This window comes from Channa argus, chromosome 8, assembly GCF_033026475.1.
Source record: "Channa argus isolate prfri chromosome 8, Channa argus male v1.0, whole genome shotgun sequence".
NCBI classification, from domain to species: Eukaryota; Metazoa; Chordata; class Actinopteri; order Anabantiformes; family Channidae; genus Channa; species Channa argus.
Genome location: NC_090204.1, coordinates 16,768,040 through 16,788,734, shown reverse-complemented (window position 1 = coordinate 16,788,734; position 20,695 = coordinate 16,768,040). Strand labels below are relative to the sequence as shown.

The window sequence follows — 20,695 nt, the reverse complement described above, 5'->3', positions numbered from 1 at the left end:
AAAGAACACATGGGAGTCACGCCCGCCCACTTTAACAGAGGGGGGGGGGAAGACGACGAAGACTAGCTCACAGTCCTCGCAAAGTTCGTTTCACATTCATGTGGCTCAGACCCGGTGACCCTGAGGTTGTCCTGCAAACCCCATTTACCAAAACGTTGGCGCACATTGCATGCAGCAAAATGACAATGCAAAGCCTTTATGTTTGGTTGTAAATAGTTCAAAGACTACATCGCGAATGAAAATACATTTATAACTGATTAAAGACACACGCCTCAAAACATTGGAATGGGGGCAATGAAAGACTGGAAAAGCTGTGCAGAGCTAAAAAAACAAAACATCTGGTGAAAAAAACATCTCACAACTGAAATAAATTGGTAGCAGGTCAGAATTAGGCTCGTTTTTTGTTTATTTTTTTAAAGGGGGGGGGGGGGGGGGAGACTCTGAGTCTCAGATGAGGGGCGAGGACTGGGAGGGGCTCATCGTTCCGGAAAAAACTGCATGCTCAGTGCTTTTAAAAGTATATTTCAATGTATTTATTTTTTGACAGTGTCTGTGCATCTGCATGTACCCAAGAAGGAAAATAGCTGTTTGTTTCAAACATCTAAGCTATGTAAAATTTATTTCCACATCCATGACACTGTTTTTTGTGGAACATCTCTGCTGAATAATCCTGATGTGTTGTGGTCAAATGTCAACAAGATTCAAATTAGCAAAGGTCAGTTTGATTCACAAGTTTGCCCTTGGCCAGGGCATGCTCACTCATTACTGTAGCCTAATGATTACCAAAGGCACTAATACTTGCATAAAATATTTGTGCAATTTTATATAAGAAAATCTAAGGCTGAAAGTGTTATTTGCCATCTCTCTTGGCACAGCAAAAAAGCAAAGTCAAACAAGCTGTTGTCAAGATTATCCTCGTATTTTATTTAGTATTTAACAGTCTTGCAATTCTAGCCCTTGGACCTGAATGAATGAAAGTGGACTTGTTAGCCAGCTAACATTCCAGTCCACACCTGAACTGCTGCGGCTTTGCCAGGTTGATGAACTCCAAATTCAGTTTATTTACATCTGCTTGCCTGCCAACTTCTTATCAGCAGAGCCTGCATCTCAGGGTCAGGGCTGTGTTATTGCTACAACATAGGTTGTTTTTACACAATTTTCTGGTCAGTCATGCTTGAAGGAGGGGATGAGATTCTTTCTGAGCCAGCCACTAAACGTCTTCTTTGTCATTTAGCACTGACAGTGTCAGCTGGCTGGAAGTAGAACAGTCATGTTGAAGCTGTGTCCCTCCCTGTCCTAAATATCACAGGCAGGAAGGTTTATGTTTAAGCTACCTAACTGCTAAAGCTGCACTTGCACACAGGTTCAACATTTCACACTCTGATGGCCCCTGTACTGTTCTGGGTAAAAGTTGATTTATTAATCACCTCAGGAAGATTATGTTTGTTAGCTTTATTATGCAGCTCACTGTAAAAACAACACTGAGCGATGATGTGCCTGAGTGGTTTTCATTAGATGCAGTGATCATTTGAAATAATTTAAAATTCTTGTTTTGTAACAGTTGTTAAAAATGTAGGAACCATTTCTCTCCAGGAGTTCAAATCGAATAATCGACTTGAATATGAAATCTAGATCAACTGACTTTGGAGCACAACATACTCAATTTTTTATATATATATATATATATATATATATATATATATTTGTTTGTTTGTTTGTCTGTTTTGTTTTGTTTACTGTATGTACAACAACTAGGAGCCCATTTTTAAAAGTTGTGAGTCTCTGCTTCATATCAAATGTGTGGAATCTATTCCACACTGGAACATATCTCTAAAATGTTTAGTAAAGCTGTTCCTAATTGTTAATTTGATTTTAATATTTAGCAGAAGCTGAAACATAAGAGCCACTGACAATGTTGTGATTCTCCATTACTTCATGACAAAATCAGTCGAGCCAGGATGCATCAGAGGTCTGGCCTTGTAATGTTCTTTGTGGGTGGTGCTGAAGTGCTGTCCAGCAAGTGGAAACTTGATGTTGCTCTATTTAGTTGAAAGAGACAAATAACCATTGATAATAGGTCAACAACAATAGATCAAATATTACTATTTCTAATAACATATTTGTTACTTCTTTAACTGCAGTTATTACCATTTCTGCCGCTAATGTCACAATAGAGTGGACATTTTTCTCTCTTACCTCCTGGTGTGACGGATAAGGTGTGTTTCTGCAGTTCTTCACAGGGAGGAATTCAGCCATGTTGGAGCTTACCCATAGCCCATGTTCTGCCAAACAAATCAAACGCATTTATTATATCCATACGTATATCCATTTAAATACACACACATTGGAGCAACGCATCACCTGGTCCACTCAGTATGTTGCTTGGCAGCTGGGTGGCTGGGCTGACTTGTTCCCTATCCTTTTTGTTGTAGTGTTCTTGGGCTGTGGATGTGTAGTACAGACTTGACAGATGGGGTGAGCTGAACTGTACATTGCTTTTGGTGATTAGAGTAGCCCCAGACACATGCACTGGATGATCTGCGTGGTTAAGCTTTAGACAGAAATGTTATCGGCTTGATCAGATACAATACAAACCTTTTAACTAAGCCATCTACACCTAAAAGCAACTAAAGCCCCTAGCACCTAAAATGCTACTTATTCATTTTTATATTATATACTAATGATATAGTCAGTAAAAATAACATTAATAACAAAAACAGCAGCAATGAAGTTGTAGTAGTAGTAGTAGTGTTATTTCACCTCAGAGAAGGAGATTCTGTTGGTGGTGTTTGACATCAACTCTCTGTTGTGCTTCACATCAGTGTCCCACTTGGGTAAGGAACTGACGTTTTGGTCCTGCTTTGGTAGCACCACTGGATCTAATGTACCTGCCAATCACAGCATTTACTTGTTTCCCTTGGTAACCTCTGTCATCCACAACTTCAACACTAATAGGTGGTGTTAGTGTTGTAGCTGATCAATGTAGTTTTGCCATGAATATTAGTAATGATAAAGGATATTTTAAGTAATGATGATACATTTCTACTTTTTGCATTTAGACACATTCTGGCATTTTAAGACTCAAAGCTGCTGCATTTTGATATCACAAAATGTATTTTTAATGTCTTCCATTAGATCTGAAGCTCTAGTAATCAGTGCGAGAAGTACTCACCTAACTTGTGATGACAAAATGCTTCTCTGGAAGTGGATGCCCACGAATCCTTGGTGAAATTTCGAAGGCTGAGCTTCAAACGCTTTTTCACCCTTGGTGGCTTGTATCTAAACCATAGATGATTTATTTGTTTATTGAAATGTGACCCTTCAGAGAATAAGAATTTAGATCTAAAATGTAATATCCTAGAGCACATGGAAAATGTCTGTATGAATATAACAACAAGGCAGATCCAAAACGCCCAAAAGGACAGGTCAATGCCCCACGTTGTTTCCTTTCCTGTTTAACATCTTGTATATGATATAAACTGAGTTTTGTATTGGGCATTTTTCCAGTGAAGCAGAAAATCTGCACACCTGCAAACAATGGGTTGGCCGAATGACGTGGTGTAGTTTGTCTCTTTATCTACAATCTTCACCGGATCGCCCATAACCACTGAGGAGCAGTGCTGGAGAAAGACATCAGAAAAACAAAATGCTGTCATAGTCATGGTCATAAGCCAATAACATCTGTTTCATAATAAATAAAAAATGTGGTTGACACTCTTGTCACACTTTAGTCTACTTAAAGCTGACCATGCTGGTACACCACGTCAGAGTGTGTTTTCCTTTAGCGTGCACACACTGTAGCATAGAGAAGTTTAGCTTACACACCAAGGTAACATCAAGTGTGACTTTAAATTCAGATACTCTTTAGTCAGATAAAATGTATCAGCTAAAAAGTTAATGGAAATATTTTATCATTAGCAGTGTCCTAACATGTCAAAACATTGCATTGTTGTAAACATACTTTAGGTTATAGTTATACCTGTAATGGAGTAACAATTATATTTCTACAGCATTTTGTATATGCAGCTTATTTTAATATGGTCCATTGCACATGGTAAACTTGTTCTGTCTAGTCTACACAGTAGTATGTATGATATAAATAGTTGAATTTATGAAATAAAAAGTCAAAATTTTAACTTACTAAGTTGAAAGTGAGTTAAACAGTCGGTATTGTGTATGTCAGTATTACTGACTTTATTTTCAATTATTATTTATTTATTTTGATTTATAATAACCTTTGACTTATGGCTCATAAATTGATTGCCAACTCAAAACTTAGAAATACCATTTCTATTTTATATTTTTATCACGACTTCCCTAACTAGGAAGTAAGGACTCCCTTAACTTGTTTCCATTAAAGTCTGCAGGTTTTAATTCCAGCCATATACAGTAGCATTGTATGTTTTGGCTCATGATAACCAAAAGCTGCTGCTCTGTTACCTTATCCACAGATTCACCAGCTTTGCCCTGGGCTCCCTGGAAGGTGCTGTTGTAATGGGAGACAAAGCTGCAATGCTGCTTGTCTCCTTTTATTGTAGGAAAGCTCTCTATTACATAAACAAGCAGATGTTTAATTCAATTTCATTATTCTGATTCAGAGATGAACCCTCACACAAATTATTTCATTGTTATTCGTTCAATGTTAAACTTAATATTAAATTAAATATGATAGTTAATGTTTACTCATTTCTGAAGAGCTCATATCTGAGCAGATTTGATAAATATTCAATTGTGGCTTACATCTTATTACAAAATCTAAACTGGGTAAAAAAAAATCTAATAAAATTGAAGATGATGTTACTAACCTGGATGTTTAGCTTTGGCTTTTGCAATAGGATAGCCAACGTGTGGAGTGAAGGTGGCTTTAGTGGTGCTTTCTGGAAGCTTTTCCACCTGCTGGATCTTGATGGACTGTGGTGGTCGCATGAGAGTAGAAGGGGGCTGGAAAGCCTTGGGGCAGAAATTCTGAGACTGGGTGGTGAGAAAAGTAGCCTCACTAGGATCTGTTTGCATCTTGAAGTTTGTGTACAGCAAGCTCCATCTTGGCGTGCGGGTTATCTTTGGCAGTGGGTGAAGGTGGTAGGACTCCATTGTCTCTGTCAGGTGCTCCTTTTTGTACCTCAAGTCCTTGTTTATCACTTGGGCTGGGGTGGATGGACAAAAAGGTCTTGCCTTCTTGATAGATAAAGGCTTAAAATCGTCCTGGAAATGGGTTGAAAAGGCATCTTGATTGTTTCTGTCCAAAAATGGGATGTTTGTAGACAGGAAAGACTTTACAGGTCTAGCTGGAGTCAATGTTTTTACCACTGCTGTCATGTTAAATATAACTAGTCTCCCTCTTATGTTACTGTAAGTCCTTGTTAGGCCGGCTGTCTTCTTCTGAAGCCGGTGAAAAAATGCTACAATGCATCTCCATGGAAACCTCTGTGCTGTGGAACACGAAGATGATACTGTTGCTGCTCCAATAGAGAAACAAATGCAGGCCATGGTGTCCTATTACCAGGCCAAATGCAATGAATGGCCTCACAAAACTGTTTATTTATAATGCTTTTTTCTGCCGCAAGAAAACAACTGCTACCTCATAGGTAATAAGTCTAATAATAACAGTATCATTTCGTCTGGTTATCAGACAGTAACTAGAAAAATGATTTCCTCAAAGAAAATGCACTGTGAATGCCTCACGACTGAAAGGATTTTCTAAGCAAAGCTTAAAAAAACTGAACTGTTTTTGCTGAAATAGCTGAAAGGAAATGGTGCTTCCTTATATACATAGGCTAACTTCAAAGCTAGTTACCCTAATAACCTCAAAGACCGGAAACTTACAAGGATTTATGTGATGTCATTGATGATGTCAATGTAGGGGGTGGCAGTGGCTCAACCGGTATTATTAAAAATATTGATGATGTCATCGATTTTTTTAAAGTAAAAAAATCTTAGAAAGTATAAACAATATTAAAAAGCCCTATAAAAGCAATAATGTCCTTTATAAGCTTTATAAGCTTACAAGCTATCTGGTATATAGTTGTTTTTTTTGTACAAATGTTTGACACGTTACATGTAACTGAACTTTGTTGGTTATAACATCATAGACTGTGTATATAAGTATTGTCACAATAATAATAATAATAATAATAATAATAATAATAATAATAAAGATTTGGATATCATTACTGAGAATGCTTCAGCATTAGATGAGAATGTAATATTGTATCAGCAGCTTTTCTTCTATCCAACCTTGCTTGTGTTGTCGCTCAACACCACCAATAATTACCCCAACTTATAAGAAGCTATTAAATACATGTATACTAAACATGCTTTCTATTTTTAACATGTTTAAATAGTTTTGTTCTTTTTCGTTTTGTTCTTTTGTTCACAGTGCAATTATAGTGGCCAGGATATATGAATGAAAAAATACATGCATGGAATTTAATGCAAAAAATGTTTTGCCATTTAATTAACTTAATTACATGCTAAATGTGTACAACTTCAGATATTATGAGTTGTTCTACTCTATGTTGCATGTTCAGTGTGGCTCAATAACACTTCTTTCATTACAACAGCAGGTGTCATTCAAACTTCATTTCAATAGCCCAGAGAGATACTGTGTCCCTCCTACTACACACATCATCTATTACATGCTTAAAATGAAACCTTTTACTTGGCCTCCACATCATCAACCACACCCACATAATTACATTTAGTTTAATGGACTGTCAATTTTTTCACTTTCAAAGTGAATATTATTACTAGCTGTCCCCCTTCCTTGGTTTATTTTTGAAATCCAAGGCAATAGTGGAATAAGTAGCCGACACAAAGCTGTTCCTGAAGTAAACATTTTATTACTACAGTGTGGAAATGTTACAGTTCTGCATCCTAAAATGTGGTAAATTCTTTTATTTTATATTAATTAGTTATTATTTAGTAAATTAAATAAATGTGCACATTTATTTGCATTAAAATATAGAACTATACATTATACAGAATTGCCTATATCAGAAATATTTAATATGTATCCTATCATAAAACATGATAACTTTTGTATTGTTTTAATTATCATCATCATCATCATTATTATTATTAGTAGTAGTAGTAGTATCACATTCTGTAAAGTAACTAATGAAAATTGTTGAAAAATAAATGAAGGGAGGTAAAAGTACCATATTTCACTATAAAATGTCAAAAGATGATGTAGAATATTGAAGAAGATTGAAACAATCAACTAAAGTACAAGTGTCTCAAAATTGCACATAAGTTTAGCAAAGTGCTACTTCAATCACACAGCTAAGAAATGAAACTATTTGAAGTGTAAATTGTAATATTTGGATATTTCCGAGCAGTAAGTTTACCGTTTTTAATGGTCTTTCCAAGAAGATACTTGCCGAGCAAAGAACATTTTATTGGCAAGGAATCCAACGGGAGGAAGTTACGTATTTTAAGCGTCAGCCTCTTCCGCTCTCTTTTCGTTGAGGCTCAGCTAGCGGCCGGGTGGGTGCACATTTTATCCGATATATAGTTGTGGGTTTTGTACAAAATTTTGACATGTTACATGTAACTGAAACCCAACTTTGTTGTTTATAACATAAGAGATGGTGTATTTAAGTATTGTTGGCCTATTCCAAAGTGAGAAAATCGGTTTTTGGCTGAAGTTGATGCTAACTCATGGCATGTGGCGAGGCCCCGCTGCTGCTAACATTAGCTAGCAACTTAAGTAACCAACATGCTGAACAACCTTTTACGGCCTGTTCAGTCGTTTAGTAATACACAGTATTTGCTACGGTACTACTTAATTTGGAATGTATCTGTTGTGATCGGTCTCTACTATGTTGAAAATAAAAGACCTGTCATTAACCGTGAGAAAGGCGAGGAAGCTAGCTAACGTCTTAAGCTAACGTCAGCTTTCTCTTGCCCTCAGCCTGCAAACATGCAGATCTTCGTGAAGACGTTGACGGGGAAGACCATAACCCTTGAGGTTGAGCCCAGCGACACTATTGAAAATGTCAAGGCTAAGATCCAGGACAAGGAAGGTGAGGCGTTGCGTTAAATATGAAAGGTTTATGGTGGCTGCCAACTTTTCCGTCGAATACATTTCCCTTAAACGTGGTTGTAAGCACTGTTTACCTCCGAGTCTGGATTTTTATTTACGAAGAGTGACTTAACAGACAGGTCAAATAGACCTGTCAACGTAAGTTAAAGTGTGGAAGGTATTTTTGAATAATGGTAAATAAGTACACTAGCTACAATAACCTCAGATTATCATTCAAGTGATTTTACTTTCATGAAACTTTGATACAAAGATTTGTAGGCAAGTAAGTTTTCTGATTGTAACGTTTTTGTTAATGTGTGTATATATACAATTTCTGTCTGTAGGAATTCCTCCTGATCAGCAGCGTCTGATCTTCGCTGGCAAACAGTTGGAGGATGGACGCACTCTGTCCGACTACAACATCCAGAAAGGTAACCCCATTTTTAAAAATTGGCCTGTGTGATGAATGGGTCTATTGCTATGGAAAATCTTAGACAAGACTATTATCCTACAAATCTGAAAAATGTGATCTGCTTTTCTACTGTGCTCATTATACACCTATAGTATATTCAAATGGTATGCTACATTCCATAAATGTATAACAGTATTTTGTGTTAAGTGTAAATGTGGTGCATGCAATTGTTTCTCAAAGGAAAGATCTCAACTATAAGATTATGGGTCTGTAAGATGGAGATTGTCTAAATGTGGATGTTATTGAGCTTGAGATTCACCTCAAGATGTCTTAACTTCCCACCAGAATCCACTCTGCATCTGGTTCTGCGTCTGCGTGGTGGCATCATTGAGCCTTCACTCAGACAGCTTGCCCAGAAATACAACTGCGACAAGATGATCTGCCGCAAGTAAGTTCAGTCCTGACTGTCAGCGGATGTCTGTTTTAGCTTTATTTTCCATGTATAGTGCAATGGTTGTTCTGAGTTTAGACTAAAATAGCACTGCAGACAGTGATCTTTGGTCAGCTTTAAAATTTGGTTCCTGTTTTTCTAAAGGTAAAATTTGTGGAGATGATACAAGATGATTATTTTATTGCAAGGTTGTGTTAAATTTGTGTAAATGTAAGCTGAAATGTCAAACTAATAATTGTTACCGCATTGGCTGAAATGGCTGATGTTGCAATCATGTTTTCATAATTTTAGCCATTGCCTTGGACAGAGATTGTCGCATTATTTTATTTAGATAAGGCAAAAACAGTAGTTTCTTGCCTTATCACCAAGTTTTTCAGATGTACTGAAAGATATGTTCTGATTTATTTCCCAAAATAAAACTAGTATTTTTATGTTTGAATTGACCCCTTCCCTTGTGTTCCAGGTGCTATGCTCGTCTGCACCCCCGTGCTGTCAACTGCCGCAAGAAGAAGTGTGGACACACCAACAACCTTCGCCCTAAGAAGAAGCTGAAGTAGACATTTCGGCTAAAGAGGCTCTCTATGCCATGTTGTGTTAAAATAAATGTCAGAAAATGATGGTTCTGGTCTAACTTGTATCATTCAGTGGCACTTGTAGAAGACAGAAAGAAATGGAGAATTTCAGATCTAATTTGGATACATATCTTGTCAAAGGGCTGTGCAAAATGGTTTGAATTGATAAACATGATGAAGCTGGTACATTAAATATGGTGCAAAAATACTTTCAAATGAATATGTAAGATTGTCATGAGGAGGTAAGTGAGTGGTGCAAGTCAGAGACGTCTTTAGGCGTGGGCTTAGAGTTGCCTGATCATTTGATAAATGCTTCCTGGAACTGGATCTTGTTAAAGCAAACAGTAGGTACTCTCCAAAACGTGAATGACAGCGGTGTTTATTGGTAGTGATACTTAATTTTCAGTTTGGCGTTCTTACGTTCTGCTTGTGCCACTCTGAACTAACAGGTCTGTATTAAAAGATTGATTTTAAGTGTTTGAATTGTGCAGCTTCCCATGCCACCTCCACTCTAAACCATTTTCTTTGAGCGCAGCTAAAAGGAACACAGCAATCAACTAAAACTGTTAATGTTAAAATATAATGACTTGGTCAAAGCTGAAATGGGAAAACAATTAAAAGCGGAAATGTAAACTGGACATGACGCTGAATAACAAAACAAACACCCTCCTATCCCAAACAAGACCGCAATGACTGCATGGCTTGGCTTTAATGTTCAACAGTTCATACAAATCATAGGGACTAATCTTACATATCCAATGTGAACAACTAGTCCAAAAAATGTAAATCTTCTGAAACAAAACTGTGACCTTTTAAGTGATCAAAGTCAGTGGATAGTGTCCCTCTTTCTTACAAATACTTCGAAGAAACTAAATAATACTGAGGTATTTTCACTCCTACTGAAAGGTCACATATTTACAATAAATGATTTAAAAACAAATGTAATTATCCAATGCAGATGAAAGTTGAGTATCATACATATGTTTTGTGTTTATTCCAGTTTGCGTCTTCAGCATAACAGAGATGCATCTTTGGTACCGCATTCTCTCTTGTGGGGGGCAATCAATGTTTTAAAAAAGGCTTTATTCCAGTGTCTTAAAGAAGGAATCACTCCAGATACTGAAACCTATTTTGTTAAGACATTGATTGTAGTTTTTATTTTTTAAATGTGGCTAATGTCCCTTTGCCTGCTTAGGAGCAATGCTAGTTAGGCTAGAAATATAATGAAATAAAAATGTAATGTAGATCACCAGCAGGTACCTAAATACTCTGAAATATTAATTGTAATTCTCTTTGAAATTGCTAAACAATACTGATCTCATTCACCTAAAACAAATGTCAGTCCTGTCCCCACAACTACTCTCAGAATTAACCACAGTGCACTTAAACAGTGAGTTTGTGCAGTAATTAGACACTGGAATAAGGCTGTTGTGAAGTGTTTCTGGCATCAACAGTGAAGAGCTCATGCTGAGAAGCTGCTCGCCTCAGTGTTTAGTTCATGCTTGAAATGAGGCTGGCAGCAATATTTTCCTCATCTGGTGAAGCCATAAGGAAGAAAAGTTGTGGGACAAAGCCTGCATTATTAAAATGTATGAGAGGCTGCTTTGCAGAGGTGTCTAAAAATTACCTTTATTACTACAAACAGGTATCTATGATAGAGACATTATTGCTAATTCTGGGATACTTGCATGTAGCACCTGATGCCAGAAATGCCAGCTATTGTAATAACTGGTCAAATGATGACAAATCAATCTTATTAGACTGAAGTATAATAAAACCTATCACAACATAACAGAGTAATAAACACATTATCTGGTAGTTAATTCTATCACCAGATTTCATTATGACCTGTTTACATCACATTTTGTTATGATTTTGACATTTACTGCATCATCAGTTTTAAAGAAATGCCCCTTATTTGTACCTATTTTACTATCATATGAAGGAATCAATAACTCATCAGGGGGCTAGAAGCAGAGATCGATAGTGTGCAATCAGATGGTCACATACAAAGCTTGATAGACAAGTCAATTAAGTACCCATTTACTAAAACTACTGCAGTTGTGCTTTTTAAGTCAAGCAATCTGGGGTTGCACACTGCAAAGCAATGCACACACAAACAGACACACACTAACAGAGCTTCACATTCCTTGGAAGGTATGCGGATTCTGCAGAGCTCATGCAGTGCTCTCAGTGATTTATGCTCTGCAGTTCTGCTGAGCCTCTGTCTAGGGTTATCTTTACTATTATGGTAAATGGTAGTGTTGGGAATCAAAGTACATAAGTAGAACTAGATCGTTTTGAACACTGGAAAATGTAAACAGACAAAAAAATAAAATAAACTTGGCACAAATATTTTCAAGTGCAATCTAAGTTTAAACTCAGTAACATCAAAATGGAAAAGCAGCAAGTTTGTCCACAGGCCAAGTGACACATTAAGACCATTCCTTCAAATGCCAATCTACCTGTCGACGTGCCAGGTGACGAGGCAGACCTACCAGCTGCAGCTTCAACTTAGCAGCATTTTTGCCCGGTAGCCATCGTAGATTTCCAGACCTGACCGAGTTACCCATCATGACACAATGAACTAAAGAGGAGGTGGTGAGAAAGTGAAGTCCTCATGAAACATGAGCAAAAACAGGTTGTATTTTGGCGATCCTCAGGGGGGAGAATAGAATCTGAGTTTGCTGATGTTCTGGCTGGTGTGAGGCCAGTAGAGGCTGCTGAAGGTTGGCTGGGACCAACTTTATTCAAGGTCCTTGCCTCCATGTGTCCTTACCCCTGATCAAACTCCTACCGGTTGCATCTCCACAGTTTTAAAGGATGACATCAAGATTAATTCAAGGTTGTTACTGTGCAAAAGTAGACATTTGATAATTAGCTTTTTAAATAGCATTGACTTTTACCAGATTTACCAGTACCATAAATATAAAATGTAAATCTAAAGCCTTTATTCACCAAGGACCTATGTGGGCTCAGGGATCAATTTAAGGTGAAAAGAACCTTTCATAAACTGCACTATCACTTGAATGGTTTCTATAAACCAAACATCCAGAATAATGACAAAACATTTTAGTATACGTATAAAATATGGACTGTTCACTTAAATTGTATCTGTTTTCCTGGTGTAGCTCCTGCTGTCACAGTTACTGTTTGAGCTGTGTCATGGTTGGGTGGTTGAGACATCCCACACTGCAGGAAATCAAAGCATTGCAAACGTCCATTTATCACTGTCAGGCCTTCATTTTTTACTCCCATCATTGCCTCTCTAGTCAGTAAATATACCAAGAAAAAAATACCAATTCAAATGGATTTCCGACTCTGTATTAAATAAAGAGAAGCACTAACATGCAGAACATCTTTTGAGAGCTTTTTAAGGTGTCTACTTTTGTAAAATAGCAAGCTTAAAAATCGGTTTTGATGCTTTAAAGGGGCTTTGTGTAGGATTGTGCATTGCTATCAATGAAACTGTGGCTCATACATTTTGAGGCATCATTATAATCACCATAAACACATGGGATTACCATTATAATGACTGTGAGCCTCTAGTAGTTGTTCTGCTGTTCTACACTGTAAACATCAAGTCAGATTTTGATGTAATAAACTTGACACTTGTTTGCTATAGCACTAAACGGAGGAGGAGGATACTTTACTTCCAGAGCAGATAGACCTAAGAAACTGAAGGATGTGCAGCTGTTGAGACAAGCAGCAGCAGTCAATTAGATCATACGGTTAATGGTTTATGATTATTTTACCAGGGTTGCATGATGCACAGTAGAGATGGTTTGTTCTGCACAATGCACCTCTAGGTTTTTTTTTTGATACCACGTGTTATCCTGAACTGACCTTAAAAAAACAGACACAGGAAGTACATTTTCCTCCACATCACCGTGGTTTCTCCATTACTGCGACATCGGTAAAACACAAATCAAGGCCACACGAAACAGGCCAGCTCTGACTGTGGAGATGCAGCCCAAATACAGCTGTGGCTATTTATTGATAAGTTTTGCCAGGCTCTGTCTCAGGTCGCTCAGGTCACAGAGTTTGACGTCCAGAACCCCAATGATGCGTTTGACTTCGACCTCTGCCTGCATCTGTTCATCCCGGCTGGAGGTCAGTGTCTTTTCGGCGCTCTGAACCCGTTCCTCCAGCTCAGCATTTCGTCTCTCCAGATCCTGCAGACACATTAATTGTTATCAATGTAATGTTGTTATCAATTAGTACTTTCTTTCTACTTGTATTTGCAAAAAAGAGATCAAAATCAACATTTTTTTCACAACCTACACATTGTACACAAAAAATTACATTTTCAAACTGAGTTTGATGATGAGAAGTACAGTGTGTCCCATTGTATGTCTACTTGCTTTCACTGGCTTTGTACATTTAAACATGAGCATAAATACTGTACAAATACTTTCCATTCAGACGGGGAAAGAGAGCAGCAGCAAATGCTTTGGAGCCGGTGTACGTAAGGCATTGTGCTCAAAATGACTTCAGCTGGCAGATACAGTTTAGCTAAGGAAAATGGCAGCACTTTCCCTAATGTCTGTGAATTTCTTATGTGGCTGCTGACCATAGTTCAGAGAATTTCCTGTATTGTTTTTTTTAAACTGTTTATACCTCAAATATAAATGGGCAATTTAGTCTTTATGAGGTTACTCTAAATGCCAAATGATAAATAGATTATGGAACGAACACAAGGACAGCAAAGGTCAAATGTGAATATACATAATTCACAACTGACACCACCACTAAATATGATAGAGGACCTAATAAAAACCATGCAATATTCATTAGGTATAATCGTTTTCATTAACATGGAAATTCCATACAATTGGTTTTCTCCTTGAAGTCCTCAGTTCACCTGTGATGATTATCTGCTGCACTGTTGCTGCTCTGAACTTTGCTGTCTCTTTCATACAGTCAGTACAATATCAGTGCTCTGATTTTCCATTAGTGTACTGTATGGCACTGTCTGGTTTGTCTGACCGTTCAACACTCTAGGAAAAACTAGGACTGGTCTTTTCTCTTCTGTCAGTGCAAATCAAAACCATTTGGGAAAATAACAATAACAAATGTGGTAAAGACAACAGAACAAATACAGTAACACCAACACAGACCACAACCATTGCTGCTTTAAATATCTGCACAGCAAAAACTAACTAGGTGCAACTATACAAGATTCAAATAGAAAATCGATAAAAACTGAACTGGCGACCTCTCAGCAACTAAACCACAAGAAACAATGGCAAACAAAATTTATTCACGCTAAAAATAGCAGTATTTTACTGCATCTCTCCTCCAGTCATTTAAGTATTTTTCCTACTTCTCTGCTATACAATACTAGCTATAGGGAAAATGCAGGGAACCATAATTTCTTTAAAAAACTGAGTTAATTTGTTGTTAGATGAGATTGAAAAAAACAAAATCTATGCAAAATACTGCCGACTTCACATGTGTGTACATACAGAACATACACATTAGTAACACTAACCAGTTCCCTCCACAAAATACAGTTGCAGCCTGGAAAATTGATTTAGAAAACTTTGAAGTGTCAGATTTTCTAATGACATGGACACATGACCATATGAAATTACACGAATCAAAAGTGATGTAGGGAGCAACAACAAAAATGCCGTAAACAAAAACCTTTATGTTCCTGCTTCTTTTTCTAATTGTCCCATTTAACGTATGTGCTCCAAAAATAGTTGACCGAATATGTAAATGAGTATTATGGTATCCTGAGATATTGTGTATTAGACCATTAAGGCCTGTGTTGAGATCTGTCTCATTTTCCGGTAACACAAGTGGACTTAAACACAGATGTTTATTGCATTGTGACAACTTTACGAAAAGAGAAACAACATATTCAGCAGCTCATCAGCTCACCTGGAGTCTCTGCATCGCTTCTTCTTTTTCCTTCTCTAGTTCACCCACATCTGTTTTCTTGCTTTGTAGATTGTGAATTTCCTGAGAACACAGTAAATGTAAACTGTTATTGCACCTCCTTCGTTATACCCTCACACCCACAGTCCACGCTTAATCGAATATGCAGCACTCATCTCCCATTTAGCAATGAAATACTAAAACGTGGCTTTACAAGAAACAGAGCTATTCATCACACAACAGATTGGCCATAAGGTTTGGGACACCTTGGGAGGAGTGGGTTCTGCCCCCAGGGACTTTGGATCTTGTTAGATTGTGTCATGTTTCTGAAGGACAGCAAGCTGCTTTTAATTTTTGTTTATTCAGAGAAAATGGCTTTTGGCTAAGGGTGCCCAGCACGTATTTAATTGACAGTGACTTGGCCAAAACAAGTTCAAAATATTCGCAAAATGCAGGATTTGAAACATTTAAAAAGGTGAATCAAACACTTAACATGCAGATGGCAGCTGTGGACATCTGCATGGTAAGTGTCTCAAGCCTAAACATTCATTTTGGTTTGTTTTCTGAGCATGTGGCGTTTCATCAAAGCTCTCTTCAGCACGACTGAAGTAATAAATCAACAAGATAAGTAGCTGCACCTTGACGAAAAAATTGAGCTCTTAGTAGAAATAGAAACTAGCAGGGCATAACTAAAATCCAAAGACACATTCTACAATTTATGTCAAATTGGATTATTAAACATAAGTCAAAGTAAAAATTATTGAACCAGAAAACTCATACTGACACTTGCACTTTGTTGCTCTCCTGACTTCATTGGGTTAATAACCGTGTTGTTCCCCCATGTACGTAAATATCAGCTCCAGACTCGACTGATGGATGGTGACGTATGATCTGTGCTGATGTATTTTGAGCTAGTTTTCCACAATGAGCCTCGATTTATACTGGACAGTACGGGAGCTTGGGGATATAGTCATTGGGCAAAGAGTGAACGGGATGTCTTACCTGGTCTTTGGCACTCAGCAGCACTTGTAGCTCCTCCAGTGAGCGCTTCAACTCCTCTCTACAAGTCTGACCAGAGGCAGGATGCCCCAGCTGAGCCTCCAGCTCTGCCACCTGGAACACACACAGACAAAGAATAATGAATAAAGCAAATTTATATTAAATAAGAGTAAGACTTGTAATAAAGAAACTTTGCAAAATAAGTTAGCATGGTAACCTTAATCTTAGTTTAGGCTGTTATCTGGCCAACATGTACACAAATTAGTAATAATAACTGAGGCTGATGGGAAAATCACAGACGTCATGAAAGTTTGTCTTAACTTACATTATTCTGTAGAAGACATCACTCAAATGGAAAAAATGTCAACCATGTAGTGTTGCAAGAAAGTTCATGAAAGTGTATCCTCAGGGGAACATGAATGTCTGCACAAACATGAATGGAAATCTATACAAGAGCTGCTGGTATAAGGACAAAAGTGGTGGACAGGCTGACGGGCATGGTTTTAAAAACAAACAGAAAAGTTAGAAATAGCTCTCTTTGCAAATATTATGGTTTTGGTTTAGAGCTTTAGCAGGAAACTAAATCCTGACATTTTCCAACAGCTCTTCACATTGCTGCTACACTATTCACTCCACACTGGTTCTGTCACTTTAATTAATTTACTGAACTTGCAAAAATCCTCACTGGGTTTTGTTAGAGTCTGAAGCTGATCAGTCCAGGGGTTTTATGGGAATATCTTATTATGGTTGTTGCATCATTGGCTGAGAGACAAAGAATCTGCATTGTGAAGGAAGGAAAGATGCATTAAGACCTCATTTAGTGGTTATCCAGGCTTTGAAAAAGCTGTAAAAACCTGATGTGTGGTTTATCGTTTGAACACCACATGGCCTTTCACCTACAGTAAAAACATGAACACCAGCAAAATTAGCACTAAGAGGTTATTGCATAATAGCATTAAGGTGCAAATACAATGATACAATCACATGTAAAACACACACACACACACACACACACACACAATATGTCTGATGATTACTATCGATGGAAACGAGAAAAACCAACAGAGGGTCATCAGAGGTTTACCTCACCTGCCTACACTCCTACACACAAACACACACAAATTAACTAGCCAAGTGATTTCCACAGCTGATAAAAGTTCATTTAGATGAGACCCAGAGTTTCATTAGCTGTATCCATCATTCATCACTCTACAAATGAATCAAGGACGCTTTCTTGAATCTTTTCTTCTCGTCTCTCTTGACTCTCTTCTGAGTACATACAGTAACACTCAACTGTATGCTTCTGTGCAGAAAGCTTTAGACCCAGTGGACACAGATGTTTTTTTTAATTGAGACAAAAATGTGGTCCTGTGAAAAATATTCCTCATCTGACCCACTTCTCGGTGTTTAACACACTAATGGAAAAAGCCAGCGGGACTAAAAAAGGACAAACTGTTCAATCGTTCAAGTCTTAACTAGATGTGAGTTAAAGGTTGGACTTCACTGTGTATCTGCTGAAATTGTTTCAGCAGTTGTAGCACGGCACTAACACTGACAACCTTTGCTTATCACAAATGAAAACAGTGTAGTGTATGTTCTGTATCCTGTGGGATCATCAGGAACAGGAAGTCTGAAGCAACAGGATGGGATAAGAGCATGTTATTTATTTAAAAATGATAAGACTCTCCTTTTCAGCTGTTCCCTCTCAAGGGTCTCCACAGTGAATCATGTGCCTCCATCTAACCCTGTCCTCTGCATCCTCTTCTCTCACACAAACTTCATGTCCTCTCTCACTACATCCATCAATGTCCTCTTTGGTCTTCCTCTAGACCTCCTGTCTGGCAGCTCCACCCTCAGCATCCTTGTACCGAAATATTCACAGTGTCTCCTGTGAACATGTCCAAACCACCTCAATCTGGCCTCTCTGACTTTATCTCCAAAACATCTAACATGAGCTGTCCCTCTGATGTGCTCATTCCTGATCCTGTCCGTCCTCGTCACTCCCAAAGAGAACCTCAACATCCCTCAACAACCCTAAGTACTAAAGTAAAAAAGATAAAGACTTTCAATGCATCAAATTGTTTTTTCTGCAAATCTGTTATTAGCTGTACTGACCTTATATACAGTCTGAAAATAATTCCCTATTCAATTTAGCTTTTAAAATGAAAATCTGTGTTAGACCAGTTGGGGCTAACGTGTTTATAACAGTAACTTTAAAAAAAAATGTATCTTAATAAAGTGTCACATGCCTTAAATATTCTGAATTTAGTTTTTATTGGATTAAATCTATGTGTGCATGTCAGAGCAGCCTGATTGTTATTGACATATGACATGATCACAGTTGACAGGTCAAATATGGTTTGGCTGTTCATCTTTACTTAGTTACACAAGAATAAAAGATGATCTAAATTCCTTAATATTCAATAACAACTGCGAAGAGGTGGAAAATAAGGGCAACCATACTGCATGTGTGGATCTAAAAGGATTGGTTGATTAGAGTAGTAAGTTGAGAGAACATTAATTGGCATTAGTTTGGAAAATTGACAATTTATTGTTTGGAATTGAGGATTGAAGCACACACAAAAAAATCCTTATCAGCGGAAATTGTGAAATGTAAATTTGTGGGAGTACAGAGGGTTTCCTGCTCCCATGGCAACATTTCCTTTTTCCTCCCTCTTGCTGCACTTTCAAAGGCGATTTCAAAGTGTCTCTCTATAGTTTCCAGGCTATTCTACATCACATGCCATCCAAAGCAAGCTTCAGAAAACAGCCGCAGGTTGAAGGGCAGTGTGGTCCACACAGTCCCAGAGGACTCAGCCCCTTTATATCTACTCAGTAAGTGACAGCTACTGTCCCCAGAGGCCCCAGCTCCATCCCTCTGAACTCCAAACAAATACACATGTAGAGGAATAACACCTCCAGAAACTGTGGTAAATTTCGAAAAAATAATGCTGCCAAGGAAGGTTTTAATCTTAAAAGACTGACAGGGCTTTGAAAACCATAGTGTTAAATGTCCAGGAGCAGTAAGTTGAATAAGAGATCTATACATTATTTTCTACATTCATGTTCATATTAAATGTGTTAGAGATAAAGTCAGAGAGGCCAGATTGAGGTGGTTTGGACATGTTCAGAGGAGAGACTGTGAATATATCGGTAGAAGGATGCTGAGGTTGGAGCTGCCAGGAAGGAGGTCTAGAGGAAGACCAAAGAGGAGCTTTATGGACGTAATGAGAGAGGACATGAAGTTAGTTGGTGTGAGAGAAGAGGGTGCAGAGGACAGGCTTGGATGGAGACACACGATTCACTGTGGCAACCCCTGAAAGGGAACAGCTCGAAGGAAAAGAAGGAGACATTATTTGCTACATTCCAGAAAATTAAATTAGAAACATCTTTTGTCTGTGATGTTCACTTTAGATTCACAGCAGTTACAACTGATTTCACAGATAACTTAGTTTCAAAGGTTAAGAAAAACTTTTCAGACGCCACCAGTCATACCATTCATTGACATTAAACTTCAATAGACCTGTGTGCATAACAACCTGAGGATATGTTTTTTTGGGGTTGGCAAAATGAATATAAATACACCAACCAGACTACACCGGTATTGTAGTCGAGTTTGTAACCATTGAACATCATATAAAATTCAATATTGATCCGGCAAAAAACACTGTTTCAAAAATAGCACTTGGTACTATCATATAATAAGTAAGAAAATGACATAAAGTACACATCAAAAAGAAAAGACAAAAATCTACTCTACCAATTTAACGTCTAAGGTTTTTTGCCTGTAAAGTTCTCGGAATTGTATTGTTGTTGAAAACTACTAGAACAATAATGCTGTATTGCTGTAACAACTAGAAGTTCCTCTTAACGATTCAGGGGTTAGACTCAACCCAGAAACCCAGAAAATAAATACAGAGCCTTCCTGCTGCGCATGAACACAAACATGGCTGAAGCTGTGAGTGTGACGAGGGAGAAAAAGGCAGCCAACCTATCTCCTTCTGCTCCTACGATGATTTATCTTCTTCGTCTAACTGGGACAGTAAGGGGGGAGGGGGGCAGCATAGGGTGTCCTGTCCCAAAAATAAATAAATAAATAAATAAATATCCATGCTCCCGTCAAACACCCCTTTGCCAAGCCCTGGAGGCCTGCTCTATTTCCAGCCACCTGGTTGACTTAGCTGCAGTGAGTGTGTATGTGCTTCGGTGGGGTAACCTTCACCTGGACTTGTAGAGAAAGATTAAATCACAATGTTGGCTAAAAATAAAGGGCCAGTGTTCTATCACTGACCATAATAGATTCATTGCAAGCGGATGCAGCAGCACTTCATTCTGTCGCACTGAAGAAGCCT

General features: G+C 37.9%; 2 protein-coding genes and 2 long non-coding RNA genes across 5 annotated transcripts in view; 1 reads left to right on the top strand and 3 right to left on the bottom strand.

Moving 5' to 3' along the window:
* Positions 1 to 1,723: 1,723 nt before the first annotated feature.
* LOC137131923 (uncharacterized) lies at positions 1,724 to 3,432 on the bottom strand. Its single transcript, XR_010915053.1, has 5 exons — positions 3,173 to 3,432; positions 2,761 to 2,888; positions 2,362 to 2,551; positions 2,197 to 2,282; positions 1,724 to 2,039 (listed from the first exon to the last, which is right to left on the bottom strand). It is a non-coding gene; the product is annotated as an uncharacterized lncRNA (long non-coding RNA).
* A 96-nt stretch (positions 3,433 to 3,528) lies between these two features.
* Positions 3,529 to 5,808, bottom strand: LOC137131924 (uncharacterized). The gene is made up of 3 exons (XR_010915054.1): positions 4,806 to 5,808; positions 4,441 to 4,547; positions 3,529 to 3,620 (listed from the first exon to the last, which is right to left on the bottom strand). It is a non-coding gene; the product is annotated as an uncharacterized lncRNA (long non-coding RNA).
* A 1,548-nt stretch (positions 5,809 to 7,356) lies between these two features.
* Positions 7,357 to 9,503, top strand: uba52 (ubiquitin A-52 residue ribosomal protein fusion product 1). The gene is made up of 5 exons (XM_067513136.1): positions 7,357 to 7,485; positions 7,913 to 8,024; positions 8,368 to 8,454; positions 8,781 to 8,883; positions 9,350 to 9,503. The coding sequence occupies exons 2-5, from the start codon at positions 7,922 to 7,924 to the stop codon at positions 9,441 to 9,443; spliced, it is 387 nt and encodes a 128-aa protein (XP_067369237.1). The 5' UTR covers positions 7,357 to 7,485; positions 7,913 to 7,921; the 3' UTR covers positions 9,444 to 9,503.
* A 627-nt stretch (positions 9,504 to 10,130) lies between these two features.
* The window catches only part of homer3b (homer scaffold protein 3b), a 39,848-nt gene continuing 29,283 nt past the window's right edge, over positions 10,131 to 20,695 (bottom strand). For both annotated transcript variants that reach the window (XM_067513134.1, XM_067513135.1), the window contains 3 exons: positions 16,347 to 16,457; positions 15,348 to 15,428; positions 10,131 to 13,633 (listed from right to left, as the gene is read on the bottom strand). In XM_067513134.1, the coding sequence (XP_067369235.1) occupies positions 13,448 to 13,633; positions 15,348 to 15,428; positions 16,347 to 16,457 (378 nt within the window). In that variant the 3' untranslated portion in view covers positions 10,131 to 13,447. The remainder of the gene's footprint in view (positions 13,634 to 15,347; positions 15,429 to 16,346; positions 16,458 to 20,695) is intronic.

Excerpts from the sequence above, each read along its gene's own strand:
- uba52 (XM_067513136.1), top strand. The coding sequence starts at position 7,922 with ATGCAGATCTTCGTGAAGACGTTGACGGGGAAGACCATAACCCTTGAG. Across the intron at positions 8,025-8,367 it reads TAAGATCCAGGACAAGGAAG|GAATTCCTCCTGATCAGCAG; the intron begins GTGAGGCGTTGC and ends TTCTGTCTGTAG. Across the intron at positions 8,455-8,780 it reads CGACTACAACATCCAGAAAG|AATCCACTCTGCATCTGGTT; the intron begins GTAACCCCATTT and ends ACTTCCCACCAG.